Source organism: Chenopodium album, chromosome 22 (assembly GCF_948465745.1).
Source record: "Chenopodium album chromosome 22, dcCheAlbu1.1, whole genome shotgun sequence".
Taxonomy (NCBI): Eukaryota; Viridiplantae; Streptophyta; class Magnoliopsida; order Caryophyllales; family Amaranthaceae; genus Chenopodium; species Chenopodium album.
This window is the reverse complement of record NC_137855.1, coordinates 15888553-15901346: the sequence shown is the minus strand read 5'-3', so window position 1 is coordinate 15901346 and position 12794 is coordinate 15888553. Positions and strand designations below refer to the sequence as shown.

Here is a 12794-nt window from a genome sequence, read left to right as displayed (position 1 = left end):
TACTACTTACACCAATTCACAAAATAACAATCCATAATAGTGAACAAACATGATCAAGCTACCGCAAAATCACTAGTATAGTTGTAAATATACGATAATTGAGCCAAATTTAAATAAAATGAAAAATAAAAACAATTAAATTTTCAAGAAGATAAACCAGAGGTAAAGTGATTTCAAGAAAAATTCAATAATATAGCAATCGTCAAAGAATTTCAAGGAAGCTTGAATTAGAAGAAGAGAGAGATACCGAGGGAGTCGTTAACGACGAAAGAGGTAGAAGAAGACCAGAGCGAGATATTGGAGGAGAGATCCCAGCCTGAAGAATCACCAACTGTATGATTAACAGCAGCCGATACACACCGAAACATAATCGCCGACAATATCAGAATCACAATTATCGCCTTCACAGTTGATGCTGTACTCATCATTCCTTTCATTTTTCCACTTCTTGAAGAAATTTCCTGCAAAAAACAACAATAATTTGATGAAATCAACCAGATTATTGTCAAAATTGAACGAAATTGCAACAATGAACTGAAAATTAAAGAGAGATAATCGATTGAAGAAAACAACAGCAATTAAACAAATAATATCATTCAAATTACATAATCGAACTTTCTTGAAAATTTCCTGCAAAAACAAACAACAATTTGATAGAATCAACGAAATTACTATCAAAATTGAAAGAAATTGCATCAATCGAACTAAAAAGTAAAGAGAGATAATCGATTGAAGAAAACAACAGCAATTAAACAAATAATATCATCAAAATTAAATAATCGTACGAGCAAGCAACGATTATTTTTGGAGAAATTTTTACCTAAATCAGTTGTTCAGAGGAGTTTTCTAGAGAGAGAAAGAGAAGATAATGGATTGAGGAAGAAGAAGAGCAAATGAGAGAAGAAATGGCAGAAATTTATAGTAGAGCTGTAGTAGCTCTGTTTCCCGCCTCTTTGAGTTTTGTTGTGTGAGCGTTGCGTCCAATCGCGATGAGCCACCTGTACCATAGTTTGTTATTTTCAACTAACAAATATACTTGGGGGAGATTCCAAGATTTGGAATTTGATAAGTTTTTTTTTTTTTTTTTCCTAGTGACTCCCTAAAATGGTACTCCCTCTGTTTTTTTTTATATGCATCAATTTGACCGGCACATTTGCCGAAGCGCTACTTTGATCTTAAATATATTTAATTGTGTATTTGTAAAAATTGTAACAAAATTATATTATGAAATTAGACATTATGACGAATCTAATGATATATAATATATAACATTTATTCATTTTTTAGAGGTGAAAAAATTGAGTCAACCATAGCATGTGAATAGTGCAATTTTCAAAGTGATGCATATAAAAAAAAAAAACGGAGGGAGTGCTATAAATTTATGTAATTATATTTTAAATGGTACATTCTAACGCTCTATATTTTTGCCTCATTTGACTTTTGTAATTTTTAAAACGCGTCTTAAGATGTGTACATCTCTATTTTTTTACGTAATATTAATAATATATACTATGAAATAAATCCAGCAAGATCTCACATGATTATGTTCTTTTCTCTAGATTCATGAAAATTAATGGTTAAAGTATTGAAAGTTTGACCCAAATATTAGCTTTGGGGCAAATAGTAAGGGACGGAGGGAGTATAAATCACTAATATGTGAGTTTATAAGGTGTTGTAGTTAGAGGCCTAGTTAGAGGAGTTTTCACTAATTAGGTCGGGTCTCAGGTTTGAGTCAGTTTTTGCACACCTCTAGTTAGAGCTGTCAAAAGCTGACCCGACCCGAACTCGATTATTAACCGACTCGTCTGAACCCGAAAAAATGGTGACCCAAACCCGACTTTAATCGACCTGAAACTAACTCTAGACCCGAGTATTTGAGACCCGAACCCAAACATGAACCGATCTGGAAATGACCCGACCCGAATGTAACCCGTAAAGTATTAACCTGAACCGAACCCGACTTGAACCGAAATCGACCCAAACCCGTTTTAACCCGAATTTAACCCGACCTGAATTCAACCCGACCCGAATTTAACCCGACCTATTACTAACCCGACTCGAAATTCAACTCGACCCGAAATCAACCCGACTTGTTATGGACCCGACCCAAATTAAACCCGACTTTTTATTGACCCAACCCAAATTTTACTGGAAATCGTATGAACTTATAATGTATATATATCTTACCTAAACTTACCGAACTTATTAGCTCGAATTTAAACTTCTCTGAAATTATTTCTCTTACAATAAATGAAGAAATTGATAATGATTAAATGTGAACGTCATTACATGAGCTGTTAACAAACCGACCCAAAAAATATAACTGAACCCGATATGTGTAACACCGTAGAAATTCCTTTCCTTTAAAATACCTGTTTTACTCTTTAAAAACTTGAATTTGGAATATCTAAGACATTACCGTCACCGTGAAAACGATTAAGGCAATTATCAAAGATACACCACGGAAGACTAAAATCAAAACCATTCAAAACAAGCCAACTTAAAAGTCAACCAAACGAAAGTAAAGTCAAAACCAAAGACGAACGAAGCCAAACAAAATCAACCTACAACTTGGAACCATTATAGGCCCTTATTAAAACCAAACCAAATCCAAAACTTTGCGTTAATCCCACACATAAATAATATCATAACTAATCAAAGCATAAGACATATCATAAACTAATAGAAACTAACATGATTCGCTCTTCACTCATGCCCCGTCATAAATATGTTTCAATACCTGAAGAGCTTATCTCTCTTGTTTCCACTACTCTCCATTGAAAATGGGTCATCATAGGGCCAAGGTAAATACAAGGCCAATAAACACACAAACACACAATCAGCAAAGCTGAGTACATAAGCGTATTTAAATACACTAACATGCTTTCACCTATCAACACACACTTACCTCAATGCACCTGTTTACAAGCACACAACAATCAACAAAACTTCTCAACTAGACAACTAAATAATTTATTTAGCATTGATTACGCATCGAATGGGTTTCCCACTCAACCTCCCCCCAAATTAATGAGGTTACTGACACGGGAGCTAATCGTGCTAGCATCAAGACCACTCATAGGTGGCGGAATTCTTGCGCATAATAATAATAATAAAAAGGAATGTACAGCGTCTTGTACTCCAGTAGAAGTTATGGTTAAATATAAAACCCCGTATGTTCATACTCAAGGTATACACGTTCCAAGAGTTTTGGTGCGTAATCTCTTTCACTTTACGTTATTTACAGAATATTAGACTTGGTGATGATTCTCAAAACATACTCATTCAATCAACAATAATTATTCAATTAATCAAACACACCAATTTAATTCTTGAATAATTAGTGACCATATAATATTTAATGTTGAACCCTTTTTAAATCTACCTCGGTGTCAAAGACACCTTAAACGCATTAAGCGCCACAAATCCTATCCCTCGGTGTTGGAAACATCTTAAGTGCACTCAACATACAATTTATTCCTCATGTACATAAACACTTGTATAGCTCCTTTCCCATGCTTATAGCATCAATAAAAATTATATGAACCACAATAAAATTCCTTTTCATAAACATGTAGTTTAATTAAACATGCACTCTAACATGTCATAAATAAAAGTATAGTTCATATAAAACATGCAAAAAAAAAAAAAAATTCCAATCCATAATCCATCACAAATAAATCATGCTTCACAATTCAACCACCTACATCAATAATTCACAATTCCAAACATAAAATCTTAGCATGATACTACTTGTAATTTAATTAGCCAAACCAAGCATGCTACTACATCACTCATAAGTATGCTAAGTACGCGAACGTACGTTGAATATGATCTTAGAATCGCCTCAACTAAGCGAAATCACTTAATTGGAATTCTCCTACAAACCAAAATCATAAGAAGGCGTAAATATCTACTCTCACAAATTTCAAGCAATATATACGCTTTTAAAACCACCCAAAAATAATTAAAAACATGCTGAAATTTTATTTAAAACCCCATACTTTAATCCCAAATAATGGGTAATTAAAATTCCTTAAAGAAACTTAACTTTTAGCATACTACCAAAAATTCTAGCATTCAATACTAATGAAAATTTGCTGTAAGTATACTTAGAACACTTAAATTAAAGGTTTGAATCACCCGAAATCATATTCTTTCAATAATCTACAATTTATGAATCTAGGGTTTCAAAATTGGGGCTTTTAATTAGAATCAAAATCTGAAAAATTAAATTACATACTAATTATAATAAAAAATCATAATATAATTCACAAAACCCATAATTAGAAATTAGATTCAAGATTAATTAAGAATTTAAAACAAAAATTAATTATTTTTTTTCTACAAAACCGACAGCGCAGCCACCACAACACGGCTGGGCTGCTGCCGCGGCTGCTGGCCGTTCACCGATGGCCTGCGGTGGTGGCTGGTGGTGATGGTGGTGGCCGGCCGTGCCAATAAAGGAAGGGGAAGGAGAAAAAGAAAGAAAGAAAGAAAAAAAGATAAAGGAGAAGGGAGAGAAACTTTACCTTGGATTTTCTCCACTCTGGGCAAAGTTTCAAGTGTATGAATATTTATACTCCTTTTCTCTCCTTACCTAAACTTTCCTTCTTTACTCTTTCCTACTCCCCTTCCTAATAAAACTTGTTAAAATAAAACTTTCTTAAAATAAACCCTAACTTTTATAAAATAATTAATTAAATAACTTTCCTTTTATAAAATATTTCCAAACTTATATAGAATAAATAATTAAATAGCATAATTAAAACATTAAAATTATTTAAAAACTTTTACAAAATGCATATTTTAAATAAAATACGTATAAAAATATGGGGTATTACAATATGACCCGACCTGATATCAACCTTAAACCCAGATTAACCCAATATTTTGATGCCCGAATCCGAACATGACCTATTATTCACCTGACCCGAATGTAATCCGACCTAATATTAACCCGACCTAAACCCGACCCAAACCCGATAAGATGTAAGACCTCACATGACCCGACTCAAGCATGACCCAACCCAGGCCAAACTCGACCCGCATAGGTTACAGCATTAACCCGAATTGACCCAACCCATTCTTACCCGACCCGTTTACCCAAATTGCCAGCTCTAGTTGTAGTCAAGAGTTGGCTAATAAGTAGAGGTGTCATTTGGGGTAATTAGGTCAGGTTTGGTGGATTGGGTCAAGTCTGGTTTGTTTCAAATTTGAGTCATGCTTAATTATTGTGTCCATAAAAATAAAAATCTGAATCATCATCTTTTGACACAATTACTAAAACGGGCTTTAAACTTATGGATTTTTTTTTATTTTAATTAATACTTTAATTAAAAGATACTCAAATCATAATAGTCCCCTATCTCAAAGAATGATCATAAGGATAAAAATTACAAAAGAAAAAAGGAATAAATAAAATAAATAAACTAATTACAAGAAGGCTAGGAGAAGATCCATGATAGTCATAAAACAAGAGCATTTAAATTATAATTTCAAAAACAAATTGTCATAGAATAAAATTCTAAGCCAATAATATCAATCTGCCATAATAAAGGAAAATATAATTCTACAGCATCAAAAAATGCAATGCCAAAGAAGTAAGAATCCTAGCTTAATATAATTATAATAAAAATAAATAAATAAATAAACCTTCCAAAATAAAGTCACAAATTTTAACAATTGAGTTAACCTAAGCATGGAAGAATTGAGAGGATGGGGAAGAAGGGAGGGGGCAAAGAATTAGAATGGGCTAGAGGGAAACCTCTTCAATGGAGAGCTTTCTCTATCTTTTTACTCCCTAAAAAGTGGGTAAGTGTTGATAAACGTTTGTATTGAATTTGTGGAATTTTGAGAAGAACTCATGTTGTGTTATCTAGTGCTCTTGTAACCTTGTATAATTTACATTTTTGTGTTGTGATGATTATATTAAACTAATAACAAATATTCAATGATTTAATCTGTTAAAATATGTCTGAAATATGTATTAACTTTGAAATAGGTTAGGGCGACCGGCCAAACAAAGGTAGAATACTTAGTTTGATATCGTGAGGAGGATTTTTGAATTTGTTGATTGTTCATACCGTGATATTTAATATCAATTTGTAATATGAATTTCTTCAAAATCAATTTAACTTTTCCACTCCCTTGTCTATGGACGTAACCATCGTGTTGTTAATGTACCACATAAATGTGTGTGTTCTTCATTGATTTTGCTTATCTTTTTTGCATTCATTATAATAAAATCCCATATACCAAGGGCTATTATATAGTATAAAGCATATATATAAGTAAAAATTAAATAAAAAAATAGAAGATTATTTTACAATTTAAGTTCATTGTTTCTAAAATTATTACAGTATTGAGTGGATAAGAGTTATACTTTATCCTAAAAAAAACACACACAAAATACATGTGTGATTTGTCATCGATCGGTATTTGATTTTTCCACTTAGGCCCTATTTTTTTCACCTCATTTTTGTTAAATTGAAATAAATTTTATTAAACTAAAATGATTTTGCTACACTTAAATTATCTTTACTAATTAAAACTTATTTTAGTTATTCTAATAAACTATAATTGCTCTTTAAAGTTACTAGTTTTTACGAAAAATTAATTCACTAAAATGAAGTTACTAATTAATTCACTAGTTTTTACTAATTTTTTTTTAAGGCGAAGAGAACAAGTTCTTAATCACCTATTCAATTTCTTTTTTTGACCAGATTTCCTAGACCACTATCCTTCCATTTTAAATTTGACCATGCATAATAACTGTGTTAGTAATAAAAGCCTATTTTAATTTAAAGATAGTAAAAACATTTTGAAACACAAACATAAATGTAAATAGTTGGTCTTTTTATATAGGGTCTTGCTAACGAACGCTCCCGGGGCATTGGATAAACATTTAAAATATTACCTAAAATGGTATTAATTTGGGAAAACATGACAAAATCACGCATCGATCGGTATAAATAATGTTAATTTAAATTTAATCTTTCTACTTTTAGCTAGCTTATCAAACACTCACAGGGCGTTCGTTAGCTTTTTCCTTTTATATAAATATAGCTCAAGTCCATTGCAAAATTGCAACATATCTTTGCTAAATTCTATAATAAAATACAGCAAAGACAATGCACTATCCCAATTCCCAACACATGGTTAAAGTATCTAAAAATCCTAACATAAGGGTACATACAACAGCCTAAAATACAAACACTAATAAGTTGGAATATAAATGATTAGCTCGCTGCTCATATACAATGGTCCATTCTTCCCGGAACCAGTCGTCCACACAGCAGACAACCATGCAGACTGCAAGAAAGAGATCAGCAATCAGCAATGCACCTTGTAAGCTTCAAGATATGTAAGCAATCATGGTCCATTTCATCTATTAAGATGCAAGGGAATAACAGTTAATCATGCACATCCTCTGAATCTGATGCCTAACTAAGAGAATAGAGCAGTAAGCCCAGTTAGCCGGTCAATGCATATATTAAACTTTATCATATTCATGAGCACTTAATCATCAAACAATTTAACTTATTTTGATATGGTAGTTGTCAATTTGTCACCATATAAGGTGTAATTATCATAAACATTTGCTGCAGAAAACTATCTAGGTGAGAATGAATACAAACAAATGACTAAAAGTTTATGAATTATTCACTCAAGCAATCCCATGTCCAACTAATTTTCCAACAATATCGTTAAGAAAGTTACTTATTCCAATTGCACGTTATTGTTTCTTTTTTCTATCCCAAATAGAGGCTAAAACGTTACATCATAGATGGAACATACTAAGGCAAAAATTTGCACCACAATAACATACTATGACTAAAATTGATACAACTTCCAGTGATGGTACTATTGGCTCTATTTTGCAGAACGAGCTAGAAAGCAAGCTAAAAGTTGAAGCTATAGACTAAAAACTGATAAGCTAACACAATGTGGTGTGTTCTATATGTAAAATGAACTATTGAATTAGGTAGTAGATACAAACAGTAAAAGTGCCCTTATTTTCTTTTAAAATATATACGGTATAAAACAACCAGTTTTGACTATTGAGAAAATGAAAAATAAAAAACAAACATGTTTTAGCTAGTGATAAACATATTGTGAGGTCTACAGCTTACTTATTCAGCTCAATTTCAGCTAACTCGTTCATTAAGCCCTTGCCAAATGAACTCTTGGTCCAAATAGACATATTAGCACCAATTAATATCTATCTTCTCTTTCTCATCCTCTCCAAAATTCTTTGCAAAGCAAAAAATGCTACCATTTCATACAATTCTCTCTAAGAAGCACCAAAATTTATAAATTGAATATATGAGATAGGAATTATAGACCAAATAAAGCAGCAAACATGATCCAGTGAGGAACAAGAGGAAAATATGGTGACAGTGTTACGGAAAAAAAAGAGTGCAAAGTAGTTTAAGATTACCCATGTTTCAGCTAGTGGTTAACACATAACATACTGTGAAGTTGATAGCTATCTTATTAGTTTCAGCAAACTCTTTCATTAAGCCCTTTGCCAAATGCAATCTTGATCCAAACAGACTTTTTAGCACCAAATAATATATAGCCTCTTCTCATCCTCTCCAAATGCAATGAATGCTACTATTTCACATGATTCTCTCTAGATAGCACCTAATTTATAAATTTGAATAAATGTGGTAGGAATAAATGGCCATATGGAGCAGCAAATATGATTCAGTGAAAACCACAAAGAACAAAGAACATATAGATTAAAGAGAGCTCACTGTCAGGAAAATAAAGAGTACAACTATGAGATAACTCACACATTAACAACAAAAAAGACAATCGAGCAAGCAACCAAATATGAAAGGGACAACGAGAGAATTTCTGTGGGAAACTCAAAACCTTTCAATCTACTATGGAGAGATAATGAGATGATGAATAAAGCTTATGAGCTTTCAACACTCTATGAAAGCTTCCACCTCAACGCGCACTCTCTCTCTCTTAAACCCAGAGTTTTCGAGCTTTACAACTGAGGCTCTCTCTCTTATACTCAACACTTAACACTTCATATTGATTTCACTGATACAAGATCCAATATACGGTATATGTGCTGCTAGGTATAAATTACAACTAAATGGAAAAATAGCTTCCAGGTTACAAACAGACCCTAGACATATGGCAACTTTTAGGCAGAGGGTTTGAGTCAAAATGTTTTTTGAGTTTAGGCGATCCTCAGAGTACTCGAAGAAACCTCCAACTGGCGAATTTCGACAAAGCTCATAAGTAACACCGATGACTCCACTTTGATTTTGCTTAGAAGTTAGAACCGTTCTCCACACATTTTCGAACCTAACAGCACTTGTGGTGGAGTGCCGAATGTTTTATAAACGATCATAAAGTAAGATTATTATCCGGTACATGCCCAAGGTTTCCTCCTTATTTTCTTTATCTGTTGCTTCCCTATTCAAAACTGGGAGTAGAATATGATTCTATACATAGTCTTATTAGACATAAAGATGCTTAAAATTTGTGCAAACTGCAGGCTCCTGGCAGTAAATCTCTTTACTACTCCATCCACTTTCCTAAATACTACGCGTAAAAAACTCCACCGATCCACCTTGGGAAAATATTGTACTATTTGCTCAAATTTTATATGCAGCAATTGTCTTCATATATAGGTCACTGACCAGCATCTACGGTGTTACCAAATACTCTAATCCCGCACATACGGCGTGTAGGCAAAGGCAGTTTGGCAGCAAATTGCATATCACACTAAATTAAATATCCGTGTATTAGGTATTCTGAGAATTAAGCTCAAAAAAATTTGCACAGTTGTGGATTTTATGGTTTTAACAATGTGAACATGTAGAATGGTATTATCATCCAAATGCCAATAAAGTAAACATGGTTATAAGTATCACTATACACATTGTGTATTGGCCTACAGCCTTGTAGGTTTCACTCTCTAGGCTTTCTGAACCATCCTTCTCAGTTCACACGGCTGATAATTCATACCTAATTTAAAGCCAATAAGGACATAAATTGTTAAACTAAATCAGTATGCATCAATTGCAATTTGCAACCATTAACACAAACACTGCTACAAAGTAAACATGGAAACGCAAGACAGTTACAAAGATTGCCAATCCAAGTCGAGTATGGAATTAACTAAATCAACAGTTCACCATCCAACATTTAAAATAGTCAGGAAAGCTCACGTTATGGACAAAGAACATAGAGAAGTTCACCTCTTAATCCTCATTACGCAGAACCTTGATACTGATTAATAGTCTCCTCCATCTTATCAAGCTGAGAAAGAACATACTCCAGCTTCTTGCAAGATACCTCACTCGATAATCTTGCACTGTAATCACACTTCTCAAAAGGTCGATACTCACATGCACTCTTAATCTCTTCTCGTAATGTCACTTGGATATCCTACATCCACACGAAAGTAAAGGAATGCATATGAAATCTCGAGATTAGCACCACATAATAAAGACACAAACATACTAAAGCATTACAATACACATGGAGAGAACTCTTAACAAGCGGTAGCATATATCACACCCATATTAGCTCGACCCTTTATAAAATACACGTTCTCGTATTTAATTGATGCCATACATGTTACCTTCCACTTCATTAGAATCAAATTCAAGAATACAATGCAATAACACTAAAAATTACGCCTCAACCATAATTATAACACCCAGAACATGCCATACTAGTATAAGTACATGATCAAAATCGGAAAAAAAACAAAACCCCAATTTAAATCAATTTATTTTTAGTACAAACCTTTGTTAATGATCACCAAAATTGAAATTACAAAATTATAATCCAAAATTGAGTTAATTGACTATTAAATCAGACCATTTTTGGAGTATATAAATTATAATCCAAAATACAATAAAATTACAAAATTGAGACCTTGATTAGTTGCATAAATTCGCCACAATGGTTGTTGAGCGAATCCTTGCGAGGGCCAGATGGATTTGCAAGTTCATCCATGACTCCACCTGCTAATTCCAAAACCCTAACTACTCTCTGCATTTGAAATTTTAAAAATTAAGATGAATTAATTTTGATTAATTTAATTAATTTAATTAATGAATTAGGGCATAAAAATATACCTTCTCAACATTTTGAAGTCGTTGAAGTGAAGTGTTCTGACTTTGAGGCGAATCCACATTCATGGCGCTTCTTTCTCTCTGGTCTTACTTTTTGGGAGAGCTATTGTGGGGAATAACCAAATAAATTATAAGGTTGGACGTTTTTAGTTTGTTTGGGCTCAAATGAAAGTGGGTCTAAAGGAAATCGGACAATTTGGGTTAAACCCATAGGTGGCAAAAGCACATCTAACTCGATCCATTTTGAAACCGATCCGAAAAATATTCGATTTACATTTTGACTCGCGAGGACATAATAATTTAGTATAATTCAATTTTAAAAATTGACCCGACCCGACTCGACCCGACCTTATCAGACCCAATCGATCATCCGAACCGACACCCCTAGTTGAACCAACTTAAAAATACGGAGTACTACGTCACTATTTGACCGTGTTTTTTTAGTTGATATGTTTTGACTTTAACACTATTTACATATTATTTTTTTTGGACCGTATTTTGTGATCTATATGTAATGAAAACTTACTGTGATTGTATATTGGCAAACGTAAGTAAAGAAATGTGTCAACATTAATAAGAAATTGAGGATGTATGATCATTTGTTCAACTCATTGTAATTTTTTTTTATTCGTTTTTACAACCATCCTTATGTAATTTAAATTCTCAATATTTGATGAGTTTAATTTAAACTTTTTTTTTCAGCTTAGTAAAAATAATTTCAAAATCCCCAATAATCATTTTGAATATCTAGCTCAAGTCACATTCAAGGAGGCTGCCCCAGTTTCTCATATTGATAAACAAAGCTCGTCAATCATAAGGTTAAAATTGTAATATTTTAATCAAAAGTGCTATCACTAATGATCATACTTTCTTTGTTTCTTTATAATTTCTATTAATAAATTATTTTTATTGAATTGTAATTAATTTTACTAAGCTAAAATTATGTTTATTGATTCTCTATAATAATGAAAGGGAAATTCTCATTGGTAGCCTCGTACTTTTGTGTATTTCCGGTGGGTAGCCTTGTTGTATATGAATTATTTTTGGTAGCCGCGTACTTTTGAAATGTTATTCCCATAACCTTATCTTGCTAAAACTATTAACTGGCAGTTAAGTTTAACCTAAAAGTCAATTTTATAATAATTAAAAGTACTTAACTATGGTTAGTTATGTACTTTATATCATAATTACATTAAATTTTTTTTAAAAAATTATAACCACCCCTCCCCGCTCCTCCTCAATAGTCGGTGTCCAAGCTTCCCCCTCCCACCGACGCTCAATTCCCGATACCCCCATTCCCGATTCCCAACACCCTAACCCAATTCTCAACACCCTAGCCCCTCACACACCAAACCCGCAACAAGAACCAACAATCGGGCAGCTCCATAGTACACAACCGGCACACAATAGCTTTCGAACACCCAACCACCGTCGCACCAACCTGCAACCAGGAGCACCACACCGCCGCATTACCGAGCAGTGCCGCTAGCCCACAATCTAGAGCCACAATCTCCATTTTCAGCCCATATCGATTGATTTAATTAAGCCAAATTGACCAAGGTTTTTTGATATTTTTTATGATAATTCTTACTTGTGGAGATGGTCAATGAGGACGAATGATGATGGTTGAATGGTGAAGATCGTGAGCAGCCAAAGAAAGGAAAGAAGAACATGGTCGTT

The 12794-nt window shown here is 33.2% G+C and overlaps 1 protein-coding gene across 2 annotated transcripts; it reads right to left on the bottom strand.

Moving 5' to 3' along the window:
- Positions 1 to 7286: 7286 nt before the first annotated feature.
- Positions 7287 to 11256, bottom strand: LOC145605663 (mediator of RNA polymerase II transcription subunit 11-like). 2 transcript variants are annotated; one of them, XM_081661736.1, is made up of 4 exons: positions 11118 to 11256; positions 10915 to 11031; positions 10230 to 10419; positions 7287 to 7390 (listed from the first exon to the last, which is right to left on the bottom strand). In XM_081661736.1, exons 1-3 carry the CDS (start codon positions 11178 to 11180, stop codon positions 10243 to 10245), a joined length of 357 nt encoding a protein of 118 aa, XP_081517862.1. In that variant the 5' UTR covers positions 11181 to 11256; the 3' UTR covers positions 7287 to 7390; positions 10230 to 10242. The 2 variants fall into 2 exon arrangements, with proteins under 2 accessions (XP_081517862.1, XP_081517860.1); XM_081661734.1 differs by having other exon boundaries at positions 7287 to 7314.
- Positions 11257 to 12794: the final 1538 nt, after the last annotated feature.

What these genes read in the sequence shown, in the direction of transcription:
- LOC145605663 (XM_081661736.1), bottom strand. Translation starts at nt 11,180, where the DNA reads ATGAATGTGGATTCGCCTCAAAGTCAGAACACTTCACTTCAACGACTT. An exon ending in GACTTCAAAATGTTGAGAAG is followed by an intron (nt 11,032 to 11,117) that starts GTATATTTTTAT and finishes TTTCAAATGCAG; the next exon opens with AGAGTAGTTAGGGTTTTGGA. An exon ending in AATTTATGCAACTAATCAAG is followed by an intron (nt 10,420 to 10,914) that starts GTCTCAATTTTG and finishes GTGTGGATGTAG; the next exon opens with GATATCCAAGTGACATTACG.